We start from the raw sequence: 22,261 nt of genomic DNA, 5'->3' as shown, positions 1-22,261 counted from the left end.
CAGGCGACCCCAAAACCTTTGCATTTTAAAACACATTTTTGTAAGTACATTTCAAATATATTTGGATGCTTTGTCACTCACCTCATAAATATTCATGAGTATAATAGCTCCATTGACATTTTATCTTAATTGATGAGTGCTTTCAAATTTTGTCCTTGACATATTTCAGCAAATCAAACTTTGTTCCGTCTTAGAGTTGCTTTAAAAAAAGAGAAAAAAGAAAACAACTTCTTTTTGTGCAGATGCATGGGTTAAAGACTTGGAACATTAATTTTCTATATAGATTTCTAAAATGAGATGAACAGAATTACTTAAAATCATCTTCAGATTATGAAAAACAGAGAAAAGTACTTCTCAGTAACCTTTTCTAGGCTGATTAAAAGAAGCCTAACCACCAAAACACTGGATGAAGTCATCATTCGATATGCGCTGAGTTTGAAAGGAAATGGATGCGATAGCCCAGCCCACATTTTAAAAAGAGAAAGAGAGAAAACTGGATAGTAGGACACATCAATGGACATATTTATTGGTTAAGACATTGGTAGTTAATTTTTATTCAGTGTGTTTTCACGTGTCTCATCAAATCATGGTTTCCAGGGGGCGCCTGGCTGGCTCGTTGGGTAGAGCACACAACTCTTGATCTTGGGGTCATGAGTTCAAGCCCCGCGTTGGGTGTCAAGCTTACTTCAGATCGTGGTTTCCCTATTCCTATGCCATGGGCTTCTCCTTAGAGATTGTGGTGCCTTGACATGCCTTGTCTTGTTGTATTTACTTGGCAAATAAATAAGTGTTAATAGTTATGTGCTTTGAGGTTTAAAAATAACACGCATGAGATTTCGATGTTTTCACATTTAGGATGTTTCTGCAGAAGGCACACAGAAGATTCCATTTAACAACATCATCCTTGGAAATACGTCAGAATTCGATATACATAAACAGAGCCCAAGAGCATAGATTTAAAACAGAATGATGTGGTTTTCGGAGTACATTCTAAATTTTATGCCTTAAATCTCAATCTCATAAACTCTATGTACTTCAGTTTCAGATGTGTAACATAACAGGAAGTAGATGCTCGCTCTCCTGGGCAGAACAATGCCCCTTCCCACAATGATGTCTGTCTCGTCATTCCCAAAAGTGTGACCATGTCACCTGAAATGTCAAAGGAGAATTCAAGCCGCAGGGGCAATGAAGCCTGCTAATGAGCGGACCTTAAAATAAGAGGATTATCCTGGCTCTGGTCCACGTGGACCCACGTAATCATAAGAATCCTTAAATGTGAATGTGGAGGGCAGAGTCAGCATTTGAATGAGGTGACATTGGGGTGGTGGGACTCACTGGGTCACTCTTGGCTTTGAAGGGGAAAGGGTCCACAAGCCAAAGAATGTGATCAACCTTCCTAAGCTGTAAAAGACAAGAAAACACGTTCGGCCCTGGAGTGTCCAGAAAGGACTGCCGCCTTGCTGACATCCGTGAAGCCCATTATGGCCTTGTGAACCGCAGAGCTCTAAGATGAGCTGTACGTTGGCATTGTTTCCATTGTTTATTAATTTGCACTTCATAGGTTCGCCCCCTTACAATTCAAATATGCCTAACAGCAAAAAGGCCTCCTGGTTGTCCAGAATGATAAACTTCTGCCCACGAAGCAACCCAGTGATGGTTGGTTGGCCATATCAAAAAATGGTCCACTGGGAGGGGGTCAGCCTGTGTACGATGCCGCTGTATTGTAACTTCTTTCACACCTGCCTTGCTGAGCTCACAGAGTCCATTTTCCAAAAGGTGACACTATTTTAGTTTTGCAAGCTCAGGGATTTAGAGCTTCATTGGAAACAGTGTGAGGTCTGCCCATTCTTTATTGTCATGGCTGGCTCACATTCATGCCATAGCTAGAATGAAACAGAAGGAGAAGATCTTAATTATTTTGCTTTTTATTTTATTATTTCCTTTTAGTTAGTCATAATGAAATGGGGCACATGCCTGAAGTTAGCAGAAAGAGTTCTTGATAATGACTTTCTGTAACCATCATTGAATTTCCTCATTTATTTATTTATTTATTTATTTATTTTTAAAGATTTTATTTATTTCTAGAAACAAATCTGTGGGATAAAGGTATTGAGAATATTTTATTACAGTCCCTGTGTCACATTTTAACATTTTTTTTCTTTTAAAGATTTTATTTATTTACTTGACAGAGACATAGCCAGCGAGAGAGGGAACACAAGCAGGGGGAGTGGGAGAGGAAGAAGCAGGCTCCCAGCGGAGGAGCCCGATGTGGGGCTTGATCCCAGAACGCCAGGATCACGCCCTGAGCCGAAGGCAGACGCTTAATGACTGAGCCACCCAGGCGCCCCAGAATTTCCTCCTTTAATCAATGATTTCATTATTTTGTGGGGAGCTCTGTAACACTCCCCTTTCTGTGTACATACATACGTAACTAGTTTTGTGGTTTTAAGACCTCCATTCCTGTCTAAACTATTTATTTAATTTTAAATTATTAGCAATGTCCATGTTTAGCTCCAAACATGCTGTTTTGATGGTATCATGGAATATCATTATTGAGATCTGAAATTTTGACAAATGACCACAACACATCTATTGATTTGTTCCTTTACGTTACAGGAAAAGTCTTTGCTGGTAGCAATGCTGCTAAGAATGTTCTCCGAACAATGTTCTCTTCAGCAGACAGGAGTCCTGGTGTGTTCTCTGCTCCTGTTTCCGCACACGGTGTCGGACGTGATACGGAACAGTACCACTATACGGGGCTACCGATGGAAACTGAAAACCTAGGAGATTCTACGGGTATAATTTTCTCACCGCGTGTTGCTAGTACCCACCTAAATGTAATGCAAGCAAATGCACAGGTAATGTGGTATCTCCACTTGTGACCTGGAAGAATTTTTTTTTAAGGGAAATAATGTGCTTTTAGTTTCTCTGGCTTTTGTAAGAATCTTTCCACCTATGTAAAGTTTGCACGCACGTTGACTCCTAGAAATGTTCCGTATATTTATCCTGAGTGATTCCAAGTAGTTTAGCTCCCTGTTCCTCCCCACGTGACACCTGCGGATGCTTCCTTTTTTTTACAAGAACGTAAGTGTGCTTTCTCTTTGTGACAATCCCTTGTATTTCCTGTACACACGTGCAGCTCTTTATTTTTTATTTTTTCACATGTATCTTTTTAAAACAAACGAAGGCTTCAGAGGTTTGCAAGCCCACAAAACCCCGTCTGTTACAAATCCTCTTAAATTTAAGGAATTTTAAACCTAGTTCCCAGGTCAGTTAATCCCCTGCCCTTCTTACCTCAAGGTAAGTTCAAGTGTGAGATGTGTGTATCTTATTGATTTCTGCGGTAGAGAAGAAGCTGGTTAGCGTTTTGGCCCCCAGAGGTCCAGATGGCATTTTCCATTGAAAAAGTCTGCAAAGGTTTTTTGGGATCAGGGAAAGAGGAAACCAGGTCTGGTCTGGTAGGTCCTCCTGCTTTGCAGAGGAGCCCGGGCACCTTATTTTTACAGGAGAGGAAATAAATATGTGTTGAGCTGCCGTCATCCCCCATGTATGCAATCCTCGTAACGATGTCAGAATAAGTCCTATATTCATCTGATGGATCCATTTTAGTTCAGGAGATTAAGGGATTTATGAGAAGGTAAGAGAGGAGGAGAATTCGGTTTTGTTTGTCCACAAATTCCAGGCTCTTGTGACTGTCTTCTCCTATATTTTCTGCCAGAGAACAAATACAGTTATCCAGGCAACTCATGTCCCTGGACTGTGCAGGAATTCACAGACATACCACTGAAACATCGTTCTCCGTCCAGGAAAACCAGAGAGGATGGGGTTAAGCAGACAAAAATAGAAGTCATTTTAGAAATCTAGATCTCAAAGAGGACTAGAAGCAAGGCAAGATGATGTTTGATTACGAGACATAATGGATTCCTCAAACGCTTAAATGTAATTAAAGATATAAAAAGGATAGAGGGAAACGTAAAAATGTTATGAATATACAGCACTGTAATTAGTTGCTTTCTTGAGACATACACTAGGTGCAGACTCTTGTCTGTGAAAAAGAAAAAGAAAGAAAAGAAAGAAAGAAAGAGAAAGAAAGAAAGAAAGAAAGAAAGAAAGAAAGAAAGAAAGAAAGAAAGAAAGAAAGAAAGAAAAGAAAAGAAAAGAAAAACGAAACCCCGCCAAAGAGAGAAGCCAGTTAAGGAAGACAAAGGGGACATAGAGGCAGCTGCTGCGGTGGTGAGGTTGGGGACGGTGGGGGCAGGGACGCAGAGCAGAGAGGTTCCCCATAGTCTGGCCTTCAAGAAGAGCCTCCGAGGGATAGACAGCATTGCCCAGAGCGCTAGGTGAGTTTCCCAGTTTCATTGGCAGCTGAATCAAACTGAATATAATTCCATTGCCATTGCTTGAGATGTAGTATTTTTAATTCTGTTTTGCAGAGAGCAATGAATCTGGAATTTGTGTTTGGCAGGACCGTCAAGAAAGCGACCTTTCTCTTGATCCACTTGCTCTGATAATTGTCTCTTTTGGCGACACAGATGAGCCTGGAATGGACAAGAGATGCCAGTTTTATTGGATTTAAGATGCCATCGCAGCCAAGAGCCTGGAATCCTCCAAGACTTCCTCTTGCTTTCAAAGGCACACATACAGAATCATTAGATTTCTTCCTCAGATTCATACTTTTCCTAAAAAATACAGTGTCTTGGCATTGGTCAGTCTGCAGTCGGATGGTGGTGCTGGTCAGTGTTGTGAGGTTTTGAAAGTCACATTCCTTCCTTAAGAAGGCATTTTGTGAAAGGCAATTGGATTATTGCATATACTTAAGGAAAAAATGCTGAAAGGCATAAGCCCTTTCTTCTTAGAAACAAATAGTAATTTTTATTTATTTTTTTTTAAAGATTTTATTTATTTATTTATTTGACAGAGAGAGAGAGAGAGCCAGCGAGAGAGGGAACACAGCAGAGGAGTGGGAGAGGAAGAAGCAGGCTCCTAGCGGAGGAGCCTGATGTGGGGCTCGATCCCATAACGCTGGGATCACGCCCTGAGCCGAAGGCAGACGCTTAACTGCTGTGCCACCCAGGGGCCCCAGTAATTTTTAATCTTAAAAATATTATTGGAATTCCAAAGCAGTAAAAATGTCTTATGTAAGCCTCTCAGTGAGAGCAGATAAGTATAAAAGAATATAAGGCACATGATTATAACCGTAGCATCAGAGCACGGTTTCGGACCGCAGCCCGACCAGCATTCGCGTCTGGATACTTCGCTGACATGGGGGCGTCCTCTGCATCGAAGGACATTGAACAGCACCTCTGTTCTCCACCCACGAGATGCAGTAGTGGTCCCTTCCAGCTGTCACTCCAGAAATGACCCAGACATTGTCCATGTTGAGAACCACTGTGTTAGAGATGAACTTGTTTCTTATAATTCTGCTGTTGGGGAAATCTGTTTTCCTATATATATCGTCTGAAATCTTCCTACCCTCACATCCCAGGAAATGTAAGCTCTGTGAGAACAGGAATCATGTCCATGTAGCTTGGCGTCCTCAGAGCCTAGCGTTTTTAAAAAATACTTCTTGAATAAATGAATCGAAATATAATAAAAATAAATCTGCTCATGCTTTATTGAGTGAATAAAAGAAGATGTGATTTCATTAATAATATATTTAAATCTATTTGAGTTCTTAAGCTTTGTATTAAATGGAATTTTACTGACCTTGGAGTAGTGAATTTTACAAGGAATATTAATCTTCTACTCTTTCCCATTCTCCTCTCTATTAATTGGGTTAGAAACTCAACTAATAGGCATTGTGTGCAAGGTTGTAGAGAAATAAATAAGAAATATATTCGATACTGTGATTGCTTTGTATTTATAAACGGAAGAATTATACAAAATGTGAAGACACTTTGCTGATTGAAAAGGAATAGGCCGTTCATACCATTGAACTGGTTGTTTGACTTTGCTTACGTTTCAGCGGGATGTTCTGGGGAGTAAGGTGATGTGTCCAGACCTTGGGGAAGGAACTGATGGCGAACAAGCTCATGGGCTTCAAGACGGATTGGAACAAGGAGAGGAGCTTCAGGACAGACAGGTTACCCACCCAAGCTGGAGAGTCGGGGACGGAGGCGAATGAAGAACGTGGTGTTACTCCAGGAGCTACTCAGGCTGTGGGGAGGTGAGTGCTGAGCTCCATCTGTGGCTCCACACACGCAAGACTCAAAGGCCGGAAGCAAACTGCCCCCAATGTCCAAAATCTGTTGTGTTGATTCAAGAAACTGTGGATGACAGGGCTGGCAGATCTGGGAACAGCATGCAACTTGGGGAAGCCATACAAAGTAGGCAGCTGTTGTTGGGGACTCCTACGAGCAAAGAGAACTTGCCCATCACTGGGATGTAGGCATGGGGGTAGGCATTCAGCCTTCTCGGGGGCCACAACTTACACCATCTGGCGGACTTGAGGGCCGAGGGTCCTGCTGCGATGGAGGGTTGTCAGGGCTGATGACAGCGTGTTCTCAGACTCAGGTATCTCGTTTGCGGGGAAGCATTCTTATTTCCTCTGAGGACTTCACCAGCTGAGCTTGTAGTGGGGCCACCAAGTGAGAAATGCCTGGGCCCACAGTGGCTACTAGGCACACTCCAGCCCCCACTGGCTAGGCCTCCATCTCCCTTCCATCTCACTGTGGGGGTCAGAGACGATATGTGCCTTCTGCTGATGTTGGGACTCGAGAATGACTGGGTTGTGTTGTACTGGATGGAATGGAGGGAAGGAGGAAGGAAGGAAGGAAGGAAGGAAGGAAGGAAGGAAGGAAGGTAGGAATGAAGGAAGGAAGGAAAGGAAGGAAGGAAGGGGAAGGGAAGGAAGGAGGGAGAGGGAGGAAAGAGCAAGGATGAATGCAAAGAAGGAACAGGTGGAAGGAGGAAGGAAGAAAAGAAGGAAGGAGAAGGAGGAAAGGATGAACACAAAGTAGGAAGGAAGGAGACGAGGGAGTAAGAAGGAAAGAACATAGTGGGGAGTTATGTAAAAGTCTTACATCATTCATGGATCTCATGCTACAATTAAAAGGATAGACTGCACACTTGAAAATCCAACATATCTGCTAACTCATCTCTTGTAATTCTTTTGTGAATTCCATAATGTTCTGAGTGTAAAGAGCCCTTCCCAGAACTCTTCAGACAGAATTCCCTAGAACATGGCATGCTTCATCTGCCTGTGCCCTTCAGTGTGCCAGTTCCCGGAACAGACAGCACACAATGAGCTGTAGCTCTTACGGAATGCCACTTACTAAGAATTATTTCCAGCTGGAATGTCCTATTAGGGAAGCTTTCCACAAATTTAAGTTATTGTCCATCTTCTTTGACCATTAACATATTCAGGTGCATTTTGTGACCAGTTCTTCCTAACATATCCCCTCAAGACAACTTTTCGCCACCATATTTCACTGCTAAACAGCTCGACTGAGAGCTTCCCCTTGCTGTCTCAATTTAATTATTGCTCTATCCCCCTCTTTCCACCAGGGCTTTCCAACACTACTGTCTGTGGGTTCACTTGTGAACTTCTGTTCCTCTCATCTGGCTCATGAGCTCGGCCTCTCCAAGGATTAGGCTGCCGCTCTGTCCTCTATGGCGGGATCACAGGTGCCTATGGGTTTTCCTGCTGCCCCCCTCTTGTCACGTAGCTGGCATCGGGGATCTCTTCGGGTCCTGGAACCCAGCTCAAGCCCATGGCCCAGCTGCTTCTGGCTCCCCTGAGAGCTCCCACCAGGACTTAACGGGAGGTACCAAGTCCCTTCCTTCCTGGTTTCCCCCCATCCCAGAATGCTTTGTCCTAAGGACCCTTCCATTCCCTTGCCTATGAACTGTGGGCTTGGGGCCAGTTCTGGGAGAATTGGATACACCCTGTCTCCTTACCCTTCGTCTCTAGCATGGCTTGGGGTCTGGTCTTCTCCTGAGCACCCTCCACCAGGCCTTTGGAATCTCCCCCACCCCCAGAGTTCCACCAGCTCCAGGGCACACAACCCAAATACCAATCCCATGTCCCACAGCTCTCAGCTGGGCTACAGTTCCCTCACTGGATTCATGCCAGTGCAGACCCATCTCGTCTAGACCGCACTTGTGTGAGGTCTTGTTGTTCACCATTTTCTTCCCCTTGTCCTCTTCTCAGAGCCAAGGCCACCCTCTGTGTGGTGCTGAGGTTGTGGTGGGGTTCTGCTGATTTTGTTCTGGTTTGCATTTATGTGAGGCTCCCGCTTGAAGGCGGGAGCACCTGCTGTGGCACTCCAGACCTTGGGCAGCTCTGCCCGTGGACGGCTGCCCCCTGTGCAGGGCAAGGGCTCCACCCAAGTCCAAGCCCAAGTGTGTGCTATGAGCCAGAGAGGCTTGCAAGGCCCAACATCCCCCTGATGTCTCTGGCTCGTGGCTCCTCCCAGAAACTAGCAGTCTGGCAGTTCTCTCGATTCTCTTCAGTACTGTGAACAAGTCTTTTAAAACATTGACCTTAATTAATTGATAATTAAAACTACTGATATTTAAATAAATTTCTAAGACTATATAATAACTCACTTGAGCAAAAAAGGTATTCCTAAAATATTCATTCCAAAAAATGTATGAAATAATAAAGACTAATTCATGGATGCTTAAAAAAAAAAAAAGACGTCTTTAAAAGGTTATTTCATCCAAGTTTTGAAGAATTATTTTCAGTCAGAGTGGAGACATCTGAGGGACGCAAGTAGCATTAATGAAATAGGAAACTCAACGATTGCTCTTTTCTCTGCCATTATTTTAATCCAGATCCCTCTACTGCCTTCACAGAATTATAATTATCTCTCACACTGGTTACTTCAGTCTTTCCTGGTTCTCAGTGACTGGAGGTTTATCTTCCTGAAATAAGACGGTGCTGCCTTCCTGCTTCCACACTCAGAGATCATCAGTGTCTTTGGGCCGCTAAAGGAGTCCCTGCACATTGCTCAGGTGGGCCAACACAGCTTTGTCGCCAGAATGTGCTGCAGTTTTATCTCCCAGTATTTACCATCCTGCCTTTAGAAGATGCTTCTGATGAATGAATGTCATATTAGCATGCCCCCAGCTTCCAGATATCTGTGTACACGCTCTTTCTTCTCCCAGAGTGATCTTCCCCACGCCTTCACCAGCCATGCTACTCCACAAAGCATCCCTTTAACCATCCCTCCCAATGCATGAACGCTTTCCCCACTCTCCTTTCCCACACCTTAAAACAAAATCTTCCAGGTGCTCCTGGCTGGCTCTGTCAGAGGAGCCTGGGACTCTCGATCTCACAGTCGTGAGTTTGAGCTCTAAGTTGGGTGTAGAGATTACTTCAATAAATACTTAAAAAAAGAAATCTTTCAGGGACACCCACATAGCTCAGTTGGTTAAGCATCTGACTTTTGGTTTCAGCTGAGGTCATGATCTCAGGGGTTGTGGGATTGAGCCCTGCATCAGGCCTCACTCAGCCGGGAGTCTGCTTGAAAGTGTCTCCCCACTGCCCCTCCTCCCCACTCCCCCACTCTTTCTCTCAAAATACATAAATAAATCTGTAAAAATAAATCTTCCATACTACTTCTACATGTCAACATGTATTCAAGGACTCTTCTCAATGTAGTAATCATCTTGAGTCCTAGAGCTGTGTATCACCATTTGGGTACCCGCTTCTCATCCTACCATATGGTGCACACTGCATATCTGCCATAGGGTAATCCATCCTTAGTCTTAATTTTTTTTTCTTTTTAATCATTCTAATATGTAGGATTAATGCACGTATGTCTCTTTTAGCCATGAGGAGAATCTCAATACAAATGAATGCCATCCCTACCAGGGCTAATGAGTCATTAACCTCATTAAGAGGCAACCAATCCAGATGCTGAAGAATCATAAAAAGGGGCATAAGGGATAAAAGAGAAGCCCGTACAGAAGTGGATTTTCACAATAGACCTTGGGAGAGGTATCCTAGGCTTAGGGAAAGCAAATCCAGTTGTTAGAACAGTCTTCCTCTCTGTGAGAAAGAAGAACGCTCAGACCCAAATAAGAGGAACCCAGAACGTGTGTTTCAGCACAGAACTGGCATGAGCAGAGCTAAGCAAATTGGGACTGCAGGATGAAAGTGTAAAAAAAAAAAAAAAGTCTGCACTTAAAGCACCCACAGAACTCTGTTCTTCTGGGATGGTAGTGGGGACTAGCAGACAATGCTTAACAACTGTAAGTCATAAACTCTGAAAGACAAGGAACATCTGGCTCCAGAAAAAAACAAAACATTATATCCCTCCGAATGAGCATCATTCACCATAAAGGATGTGCACGTTTAAGCATTAACTTAAAGCCACAGGGATGGAGAATCTTGAAACAGATTTCATGAGCAAGAGATGGCAAACGGCCGTCCATTGTAGAATTCCCTTGACTCCTAAGTTAGTGCCATTAATGTGCTCTGAAGGCAAGATGCTGGTTTATTTTGATGAGAAATTGTAATTATCTGAAACTTCAATGATATTTACTTGTCACTTTGGTCCCTCTAACCATTTTCACAGAAGGTCTTAAATTTTGCATCCAAAAAGCACATACTTGCTTCGAAGTTGTTCCTGGGGTTGCACTGCTATGCTGGCCTTTCCTCAGTGAATAGTGAATGAGTGAGTGCTTAAGAGAATGTTTCGTGAACATCTCTTGTCGGCATTGCCTCCTCTTCAGGTCCTACCTACGTTTACAGTAAGATTTAAATGACCAGAGAAATGAATTTATTGTTTTCTTGGGTATAGCATTGCTTTCTAATTCCATTCATCATTTTCTCTATGAGTAGTTAATTTTAGAAGAACCCTAAACAAATATCAAATTGTTAGGTTGATTGTAATGTTGATTAACACTTGAATGGATGTCGACTGTGTTAATGTGTGTAAGTCTAACATACGGACACTGCTCTCATTGGGAATTATGTTTTAGTGCTATGCAGGACGCACAGCAAACTTACTGAGATGTTCCATATGAAACATCTGCTTACGTGGAAATGTAATGTGCTTACCAAGTGTTTATCTGCAAATTTTATAAAAATTTGGGAAATTCTGGACAATTCTTTTTTCTTTGTTGTATAAAAATTGTTCTTTACTCTCCGTTTTAGAAATACATCTCAAATTAGAAATATTAATTCAAACATCACATTGGGCTTGTAATTTTAGCTTATTTATTATACATGATCTGTGAAGCAATGTACAGACTTCCCTCCAGCTGGACACCATTTGGTATGAGCAAAGAAATTCAATAAAGCAGAATTTCACAAATCACATTAATCATGTACAAGTGTACCAACTGTTTGGCTCACGTATTCTGAGGAGCAAGGGTTTCAGTCCACATGTATCTCCTACTCTCTTAATTACTTAAGCTCAGACAGAAGAACTTACGTGGAGATCTGCAGAAAGACCCATATTCCAAACCGTTGGATGTCATGTGTATTTGAGAGTGAATTAGCACTGAAGAATCTTCTCCCCCTATACAAACTTTAGAGTCCAGCTTCGGAAACATCAGGGCCAGCAGAGCACGTTCCAACGGACCTACCAAGCTGGATGGATTACAAATCACGGGCTTCTTTACGTCTCTCATGAAAGAAAAGAAAACCAGAGGTGGCCTCCGTGCCCGAATTTGGAAGTAGGAGTTGAGGGAAAGCTTTGTTTAAGGCTGAGAAAGGTTCATAGAGAGGCATTGCCAAACGAGGCCATCTACCCACAGATGCCCTTGGAGGACACTTGTCTCTTGGATAGATGTAAATGAAGGAATAAGAAGGCGATACTTCAAGTCTTTCCCCATTTTCCATACCCTTTAAACCACTGAGCAGTGGCTTACCCCTCAATGGAAATATGAAGAGGACTAGTAGGACACTACCGTACCACCATCACCATCAGATTCACTACTACCGCAAAGGAATATATTAACAAGGAATTCGAATAGTGAAAATAGTGTAACGCATGATTTTCTGAACATGGACAAAATTGATCTTTACTGTGATAAAATCAACCCAACTGAATAATATTATGATCTCTAAGTTAAAACAAGGCCTATTTCCTGTTTGTTTATTTTTGCCTACCTGGTCAATGAAATTGGAAAAGACCGATACTATCCATTGTTAGTGATGGTGGGGAGAAAAATGTTCTCAGAATCTTTTGAGAGACTTCATCTTGGTACAGCCTTTTTTGTAGGGCAGTTTCCCCAGGAGCTTTTGGAATTTTAACTTTGTGTTCCCTTTGAGCCAGCAATTGTACCCACAGGGGTTTTTCCCAGTGTAAGTATGTGTGTTGTGCAAAGATTCACGCACAAAGATCAGAGGGAATCTAAGTGAGCAAACGTAGGAAATGACCATTTGAATTTCAGGGTCCTAAGACAAGGCAACTTAAAAGTAATGAGTGAATTCAAGGGAATGATTTCTGTGATACGCTACTCGATGCTAAAAAAAATAAAAGAAAGTTGTAGAAGAATATATACTGTATAGAAACTACGAACCAGATCTATTCTTTATCTTAAAAAATGTAGTTTAGTGTGTGTGTATCAAACAAAAAAACAAATATATACCAAAAATATAACAAGTAATATTCCTAATGTAGGGATATGAGTAATGAAGACTTCTTTTGTTTTTTTTTTGTTTTTTTTTTTAACGTAGCTATGTTCCCATTTTGAATTAAAACATGTGACCTTAGGGGCGCCTGGGTAGCGCAGTCGTTAAGTGTCTGCCTTTCGCTCAGGGCGTGATCCCAGCGTTCCGGGATCAAGTCCCACATCGGGCTCCTCCGCTGGGAGCCTGCTTCTTCCTCTCCCACTCCCCTGCTGTGCTCCCTCTCTCGCTGGCTGTCTGTCACATAAATAAATAAAATCTTTAAAAAAAAAAATGTGACCTTAAAATAAATAAATAAAAACATATACACAACTTTCAAAGTAAGATTAGCCACCAGATGCAAACTTTCTAAAAACACTCAGAATTCGTGCAGGAGGAGGTAGCTGGGCATTTGGCTGCTGCTCATTGAATATTTATGGCTAAGCGTTCTTTCTGTATATTCTATTTAAAAAATATAAATAGGGACGCCTGGGTGGCTCAATCAGTTGAGCGTCCAACTCTTGGTTTGGGCTTTTGGTCTCTGGGTCATGGGATCGAGCCGTGAGACAGGCTCTGTGCTGGGCGGCGAGTCTGCTTGGGATTCTCTTCCTCTCCCTCTGCTCCTCCCCCTGCTTGCATTCTCCCTCTCTCTAAGAGAAATAAGTAAGATCTTTAAAAAAATAAAAATAATTTAAACTATATATGTACATATAAAAATAAGTGTTCTAAGTCATAGGGAAGAGGTAACCCCCCCCTGAAGCTAACAGTGTCACATCTTGTCCATCACACATCTCCATCTTCAAAATAACCACAAGGGTTATTCAGCCCAAGTGCTTTGCATGTAGAAGGCCATTGTGAAAATAAGTGACTTTTTTCCTCTACAAAATTTCAGGAATGTAAACTTCTGTGACTATTGTTGCAAATTATCTCGTGTCATAAAAGTTGAAAGAATAAGAAAAATATGCTAAACATGAACAGAGCTTTAGATAAGAGTATTCATCAAGGGTATGAAGATAGGGGCACCCAGGAGGCTCAGTCCGTTGAGCGTCCAACTCTTGGTTTCCGCTCAGGTCATGATCTGAGCATGGATGAGGTCAGGCTTCGTGCTCAGTGAGGAGTCTGCTTGAGATTCTCTCTATCTCCCTCTCCCTGTGCCCCTCCCCCTGCTTGCATGCATGCTCTCTTTCTAAAGTAAAATAAAGTCTTTAAAAAGAAAAAAAGAGTATGAAGATATGTATTTTGCAGAAATGTGTCAGAATCAAAATAAATTAGCAAGCACCAACGTAAGGGTAATATAAATGTTAATGACTATGTATATTATTTCAGTACTTTGCATTGGTTCTGCTTTGTATCTGATTTTTTATATTTTGTTATTTGCTGTAAACAAAAGTACGTTTGTTTCACTTTTTCTTGGCTGTTTTCTCCCATAAGTAACAGTCTACTGATAGTTGCGGATTATTCAGGAAGAGCAAGATAATGGGAACTAAAATAAGTAAGTAAGGAGTATTTTTCTTTATTCTAAACATTCCATCTGTCTAACTATATTTATAGTATGTAAAACACCTGTTTTTATTTCCAAGGGACCAATCTGGTTCTAAAGTCGCAGCTGGTGATAGTCTGTGAGGGTGTTTAGATACTATTTCTTGAGCAAGGCAGATGGCTATCAAAAGCAACTCCATAATTTTATTTTTTATCACCATCCCCAAATTTGGACAAACTCACGTGGACAGAATTGACAGTACTTCAGCTTGGAAAGTGCAGGGCATGTGTTCCATTGGTATGCACAAAGGATCACCATATGCATGGGAGAGTCAAAGGGACCAAACGTGGAGAATGTTCATCTCATAAAAATAATGCTAAGAGAAGTCACTACCCAGGACTAAACGTAGATGAGCAAGGATAGTCGTGATTTCCAAGAGCAACCTTGACCTCAGCTGTCAGATTCACTGCACTTGACCAGGTCCCCTTCAGAACCAGCAGTGGTCGAGAATGGTCCCTCTCTATAACCAGTCTGTATAATGAAGGCAGAAGAAGCCCAATACAAATATGTTTATGATGAATTGTACGACGGAGATGAGATGTCCAGATCAAGTGACAGTGGGGATAACATTCCCAATAAAATTAATCAACTGTTGGAAGCAGTGACTTGGACAGTTCCTTCTGTAAAGCACTAAAGATAAGAATAAAAGTAGGACCATGCCAGCTGAGGAATCGACTCAAGGAAAATCAACTGGGAACACACAAAAAATTTTCACGACCTATTCCAGGAATAAACTGGTTGATAAACCGGATCCTTCAACCATGTGCGCTATGAAAAATCTTTACTGTTAGGTTGTGAGATTATTGAAATATTTGACACAGTGTGTACAGTTGTTAAAATTGATGAAACGCAGGAAAGACAAGTCTAATAATAGTAGAATAAGAATATAGATAATAATGAAATACCCGTTACATTTATTAGTACTTTCGATCTGATTATCCTAAGTGAATCAGTCCACCATTCAACACATTCAATAGTACGTGTGCTTTATTGTGTCTGCTCCATAGGACACGTAAAGCATTTAAGAAAGTCAGACATAACAGATTCTGATTTAAATGATTAGAAAATGTCGTTAGATGTGTAATCAACGTTTCAATGTCTATAGAAACCTACTCTTTTTGTTTAATAAGCTTTTGCTTTATTGGTTATATAAATAAAATATGGTCTTTAGAAGAATGCTACAGAAATAAACTGGGTTTCAAATAAAAAATAGTGGTATTCTCCAGGCACCTAAACTTCTAGATATGAGGAATCTATCAACATTAAAAAGGGCAGAGGCATCGATATCTCACATTGTTCCTAGCTAGTAGAAATGGAGATTTAAATTAAATTCTAGAAATAACTACTGGGATAGGGAAGCTGAAACTAAGGAAAGAATTGCATCTGGAATATGGTAAATAAGTTCCTAAAAATATGAACGATATAATCACTATTCGAAAATGTGTGGTTTTAGAATATTTAAATCAAGTAATAGGAAGCAAAGAAGACCATCCATGGAAACATTTGTTGTATATTAATAGAATTAATTATTTTTCCCCCAAATAATCTCTATCCCCACCATGCAGCTCATACACACGGCCCCGAGATCAAGAGTTGCATGCTATAATGACTGAGCCATCCAGGTGCCCATGGAATTAATTCTTAATAGAGATGTTCACCATTGAAGGAGAAGGATGTGATAGAATTCAGCTGTTAAAAGCGTAAGATGAAAGAATTAAAAGTCAAAGGATAACAGGTAAAATTGAAGACTGTATATGTTAACCCTGTGGATACCACCTGAGAAAGAAGAACATACTGAGGGTCACTTGTGACTGCACGATGGGAGGGGTGAGACGGATAGATGAGTGAAAGCCATGTCTAGTTTGAGGGCGTTTCTGAGACTACCCAGTGGATGTATTCAGCAGGCACTTGGATAGATGGGTCTGGGGGTCATATGATGGGTATCTTGTCCATGGCTTGGTCTTGGGTGCCATCGTCTGATCAGTTGCACATGAAGAACCTCTCACTCGTTGGGAAGGAGTGGGAAAGGGTGGGGGCTTGCAAAGTGTTGTGACGTGCCCCAACCTGAGAGGTGGGCAGAAGAAGTCGCTGGCATTGGGCTCTGGGAAACACAGCCAGAGACCAGGGAGGAAGAGTACCGGAGAGTGTGCATGCTTGCGGACAGCGTGTGGGACAGGAATGAACACTGCCCCCTGTGTTTGTCAACACCCAGCTCTCTGAGATCTGAGCGGGAGACACCTGGATGGAGGTGGACAGAGAAGCCAGACCAGCAAAGAGGAGCTTTGGTAGGATGTGAGTCAACAGAGGTGGGCAGTGGTACAACTTGAGAAATTTGGCTCTAAACATGAGCAGAGAGACAGGGTGGTGTCTTGGGGAACTGGGGCCCAGGGGAGCTTGTTACGTTTCATATGGGAGATAGCAAAGCCGGTTAGCATGGGTAAGTATGAAAGGGAAGGGATAGGGTAGTAGTGATGAGGGAGAGAGCAGAGAAATGATGCACCAGGGCCCCTTGAAAAAAGAAGAGGGGCTACAAGGTCAATGCACAAATTCTGGGCTATGAGAGGGGAGAGACATTCTGTCTATCTGAGCATGGAGGAAGGAAAAGAAAATGAGAGTGAGTGCAAGAAGGTTTGCTGAATTGGCTTTGAGAAGTTGGTGGTATTCCCACTGGAGGAAGATGTGTTTCCTGGCTGATTCTGAGAAGAACAGGCGACACGTGATAGTTGAGCACAAGAGACAAGGAACAAAACTTCTGCCACAGTAGGATAGCCCAAGACTGAATTTACTCGCAAACATTTGCCATTGGCTCCCTTTAAACCTTAGAATTAATTTAATAGAACTTAAAAGCAGATTTTTTCAAAATCCGGGTATAGTACAAAGGTAACGTAAACTTTTGCAAAGTCTTATACTTTAAATTATTAAGTGAACTGAAGCCATTCTACCATTGGAGGGAGAAAGACAAATATCACTACCAACCATTAAAATAAGTTACTGCAGAACCTCCCATCCCTTATTAACAGACTCTTTCCTCATGCGGTAATGGAATTTGGATGTTTGTTTTCTGTTAATGTCAAAGGTAAGGTAATTTTCTCTGGTGAGTTTAGAAACTTGCACACCAACACTACCGTCTTAGGCGTACAGGAGGTTTTATGGAATTTTGCATCAAATGGAAAATAACTTGGAACTGTGTCATTTCCATGTTTCTCTACCAGACTCTAGTGCCTCCTTTCTTCCAATCCATTATCCTACGCACCGAAAGCCAGGACAGCCCTGACAGCAGAGCGTCTCTCTGTTACCACCCTAGCAGCCTTCACTCCATAAAATGCCACTTTTTGCCACTAGGATCCTTAGTCTCTGTCTCCAGGTGTCTGCTATTTAATTGTGGTAGAAAGCCACAGAGACCACAGATTGGTTTCACAAATGGTAGATTCAGTGATCCGAGCTGGCCTGGCAGACCCACATTTTCTTCATAGCTGTTCTAAACTAGAATGATCTGACTTTTGTTCTGAGATGAAAGCCAATGCCCTGCTTGCTTTTCTCAATGGCTCAGAAACGTTTGGCATAGCCAACGAGTCCCCTTAAGATCCTGTTTTTCTGATGGAGTTCCTCCTCGGTTTTCCACCAGCGCTTCTGAGCTGGCTTCTACCAACTTCCACTGGAAATGTGCTTGATATACGGATGCCCTCTATGCTCTCTTCCTTTTCCCCATGCGCTGGATCTTCCTCATTTGCTGACAGATATTCTTGCCTCTTCCTTCCCTGTCTCCCAGCTGTCCCCAACCAAAAATAGTGTCTATCCACACATCTAACTTCCACGTTTACGGTCTTCTCTCCATCCCTTTAATACCAAACATCGTGGGGGAAAATCTGTCAATAAAATACGGCAATATTGCCTGTACCATCTGCCATTGCCCCCCCCCCCGGAACAATTTCTTCTTCCCATTACTGTGGAAAATACCATCTGACCAGTATAAACTCAATGAATCATTTGGTAATGTCACTTAAAAAAAATGCAGATTCTGTTTATTAGGTTGAGCATGAAGCCTGAGCTTCTGCATTTCTAACAAGTTCCCAAGTGATGCCCCAGCATTGGTTTAAAGACCACAGTTTGAAATCCTGGAACCTAAAGGAACATCATTCCAAGACTTAACAAATGTCTTTGCAAGCCGTGCCCTGAGAACTAAAGATGAGCATCTTATCTACATCATTTATTTTAACTGTCCAACTCGATATTTGTTTCATGAGGCCATCCCTCCACAAATACTGGCTCTCGCTGATTGACAGTCCTGTGGTGTCACGTTCCATGGTTTTTCCATCCATATCTTACTGGCCTTCTCTGCTGACCTCAACACAGTGCACCTCTCCTGCGATTAAACTGTACAACTCTGGCTTCCGTGGAGGAAGAGCTTCTAATGGCATTACTGTGCAAACGTCAATTTCATTAAAACCCAGTAATAAAAATACTTCAGTATTTCTCTCTTCCCATTGGGCTCCAGGCCTGAACTTTCAGAATACCCAACCACAAACCCACAGGAGGGCAGAGACGGCACGTGACCCAATGGCACCCAATCAGAACTTTTTCTTGGACTTTATGTTAGGCCTATTTAAAAAAAAAAAAAAATCCCTCCCTATGCCCTTTGAACACTTCTATGGTAAAATAATGAGTTTTGCTCAGAGAGGAGCCACCTTACTCACCGTCTGGAGAGAACCTGTTTTAAAGCCAGATCGTATCTGGAGACGTGATTTGAACAGGTGCACAGATGTGCCTGGATTATACAACCAAAGGTACAGTCCTTGCCATACAAGGTGGCGATCGTCTTTCTTGTATTTCTCTTTGGATTAAGGTCATTTGAATTGGGTTTCCTTCACATGCAATGACAGCTTTCAACAATTAACTGTCCTAAAAAATGACCTCTATTTGGCTTCCCTTCAATAAAAAACATCGCTAATGCCTCCTTGGAAAAGTGGACGAAAGACATTAGGGAAAAAAATTCTCCAAAGAAATTAAGAAAGTTAAGGTTACAAAATTACTTAACCTTTCTTGGCTGTCATTGAGCCTTCCTTCTGCGAGCTGAACTTTAACATCCATTTGTCACATTTTGAAAACATAAACATTGGGGGTGTGAAACAAATTTGCAATGTTTGTGGCTTAATATGAAGAGAGTAGACACCGCCCAGAATTTGATGTTCCCATTCTGAAACATTATTCTGTATGATCACATAAATAGGTAAATTTGTAGACTTTTCAGATTTCTTGCACATTTTAATTTTTTTAAAGGATTTTATTTATTTATTTATTTATTTATTTATTTATTTGAGAGAAAGAGTGGGAGCAGGGTCAGGAGTGGAGGGGGAGGGTCAGAGGGACAAGCAGACTCCCCACTGAGCATGGAGCCTGCCACAGGCACTCCATCTCTCCACCCTGAGATCAAGACCTGAGACAAAATAAGAATCAGACGCTTCACTGACAGCCACCCATGCGCCCCTTGCACATTTTTTAGATGATTTGCATTGTTTTGCTATTGCGGATGCACTGTTCCACTTCTGAAGTTCTGCTAGTATAAAAGTACTATTTTCATATATTATGGTCAACTTTTACATGAATACTTCTCGCCATATTTTTTAGCTGATTATCTTGTTTGTCGAGGTGTGGAGTCATTCATTCCTCAACTGTTGAGGATTTGGGTGTGCAAGACACAACTCCAAAGGAAAATGGTTTTGCTCTTTTTTCCGACCGTAAATAGAGATACCATTTTCTACCACAAGGGATTAAAACACTTGCAGCAATGGCGGATTCCAGAGCTGAGGAAGAGAAAGTAGAAGAGAAGCCTAGAGAATCTTGTCGTGGAAAGCAAGGAATTGCTCGACGGATGACGAGGATCTGACAAAGGATGATGACACAGGTGTCGGCCAAACTAGGTTCCCAGTGACCAAACAGGCCAATTTGGGCATCAAAATAAACCATGATAGTAGCAGATTATAATCCATTGAATAAAAGAGGAAACCATGGGTCCACACGGACATAAACAAATGGACAGCTTGACGAAGAAGCAGGTGTTTATAAGATTTTGAAAATGCTTGTGTACAGATATGTATTAATTATAAAGGGGGGTAGAATAACTTTATAGGGGGAAAGCCTGGCGCACGTCTGTTTAACCCAGGTTGTGTCATGGGCCAACCCATGCCAACGTGATAACACGCCATGAGAACAAAGGTAGCATTACATCTGTGTTTTTCTAGCCAATCATGAGGAAATATGAGATAAACCCAAACAGGGAAATCCTATAAAATAACTCTCATGGGTGGAATAGTGACTCCCCAACGTCATGTCCATCCAGAATCTCAGAATGTGACCTCGCATGGAAATAGGTCTTTGCAGATATCATTCATTGAGAATGTCAAGCAGAGATTGTCCTGGATTTAGGGTGGTCCCTCAGTGCAAAGACTGGCATCCTTATGGGAAGATAAGCAGACACATGCACAGGGAAGAAGTCCATGTGAAGACAAGCAGCGTTGGAATGATGCTGCCACAGCCAAGAAATGACGAAGACTGCCACCAGCCACCGGACCTTGGGAGGGAGGCATGGAGCAGAGATTTCTTTAAGCCTCCAGAAGCAACCAAGCTGGCCAACACCTTAATTTCTGGATTCTGGCCTCCTGAACCTGTGAAAGAGTAAGTTTCTGTTGTTTTAAGCCAACCAGTTTGTGGTTCTAGTTATGGCCATCCTAGGAAACAAATAGGGGAAAGGACCCATAATCTTCCAAACTCCCAGTGATACTCCCAGTGCCGTGAAGTCAAAGACTGGATAACATGGTCCAAACTGTAGGAAACTGAAGACACATGGTCCAGACCGAAGGGCACTAGTTAATGAGACCCCAAAGTGCTCCCTCACCGCTTCTGCCTTGTGAGCACATGGTGGGAACATGGCTGTCTCTGAACCAGGAAGCTGGTCTTCAGCAGACACCACCCTGCTGTGCATTCATCTGGGACTTGCAGCCTCTGGAACCGTGAGAAGTAAATTCCTGTTGTCTAGATGCCACCCAGTGTCTGGTGTTGTGTTCTAGCAGCCCAAAGGGCCTAGCACATCTTGATACGGACAGTAACACTGCCATGATTCTCTTCAGCCAGTGGAAGGAGCAATCAGAAATAGCAAAGTGAAGCACATCCCCTCCTGCTTTAGGGGGGATTGGCACTGCTAACTGCCTTGGGTTTGAAGGCACGTGCATCTGCTTCAGGCTGCTCAGCACAGCTCCATCTCCCAGCTCCACAGCCTTGCCAGGAGCTACCTTTGGGGGCACTGGGAAGGGTGCCCATTGCCAAAGTGTCCCCCCATGTAAGCAAGCCCAGGGACCGATCACTCTTTGGGCAAATTTTCCCCTTTCCCGAAGGGACTTCTGGATTGGAACAGGTGTCATCCCTCAGCCTCTAAACTAGGGTTTCTCCTCTCTTCCCAGGTGAGTGATGGGTTGGGGGTGATGGTGGAGCTCTGATCTTGGCTAGCAGTGGATACCAGTACGTCTCTGTTGTCACCAGTGGATACCCGTATGTCTCTATGGGCTCTACTCACTTTGTGACCAAAGGGAAGGCAGCAACCTTGCACACCCCTCAAGCTTCCTGGCCCTTTCGCACTGCTGGTGTGGCCTGAATTTCTTGCATCTCCATTTCCTAGTTGATCGAGTGCGCTGCATGAAGGCAGGAGCTCACACGTACGTCCTAGAGAAGCTTTGTATGGCTTAATCCCAGTCTTTGGAGGTAGAGCATGTCATCTGACCTGCACTTTTCAGGATGGGACTGAGCACATGTCTAAATGCACGAACCTTCCCAGCCTACAGACCCCAGCCTTTGAGCCAGGGGGGACGTGGCAGCCATGAGCTTGCCCACAGCTGCAAGATCATACAGCAAAGCCAAGAAACCCATCAGGAGAGGGCTATGTTCCTGCACTGGCTGGAACTTTGTGGCTTTCCATATGTGGACGGTACAGCGGTCGGCGCTTTCCTTGGTCCACCCACGAAAGTGAATTTGACTGTATACAGCTTAAAGGACATTTTTTTTTTAAAGATTTTATTTATTTATGTGACAGAGAGACAGCCAGGGAGAGAGAGAACACAGCAGGGGAGTGAGAGAGGAAGCAGCAGGCTCCCAGTGGAGGAGCC

General features: G+C 42.7%; 1 protein-coding gene across 3 annotated transcripts in view; it reads right to left on the bottom strand.

The window, feature by feature from the left end:
• Nucleotides 1–54: 54 nt before the first annotated feature.
• Nucleotides 55–22,261, bottom strand: part of PNPLA4 (patatin like domain 4, phospholipase and triacylglycerol lipase) — a 52,206-nt gene continuing 29,999 nt past the window's right edge. The window contains exon 7 of one of the 3 annotated variants that reach the window (XM_045813621.2): nucleotides 55–199. In XM_045813621.2, coding sequence (XP_045669577.2) covers nucleotides 191–199 — 9 coding nt within the window. In that variant the 3' untranslated portion in view covers nucleotides 55–190. Of the gene's footprint in view, nucleotides 200–1,039; nucleotides 1,884–10,109; nucleotides 20,771–22,261 lie in introns of those variants that run through there. The other 2 variants (XM_045813618.2, XM_045813619.2) reach the window with 2 other exon arrangements.

The sequence above is a fragment of the Ursus americanus genome, chromosome X (genome assembly GCF_024610735.1).
Source record: "Ursus americanus isolate L20-20 chromosome X, mUrsAme1.1.p, whole genome shotgun sequence".
Classification (NCBI taxonomy): Eukaryota; Metazoa; Chordata; class Mammalia; order Carnivora; family Ursidae; genus Ursus; species Ursus americanus.
The sequence above is the reverse complement of the archived record's forward strand: the minus strand, read 5'-3'. Positions and strand labels throughout refer to the sequence as shown.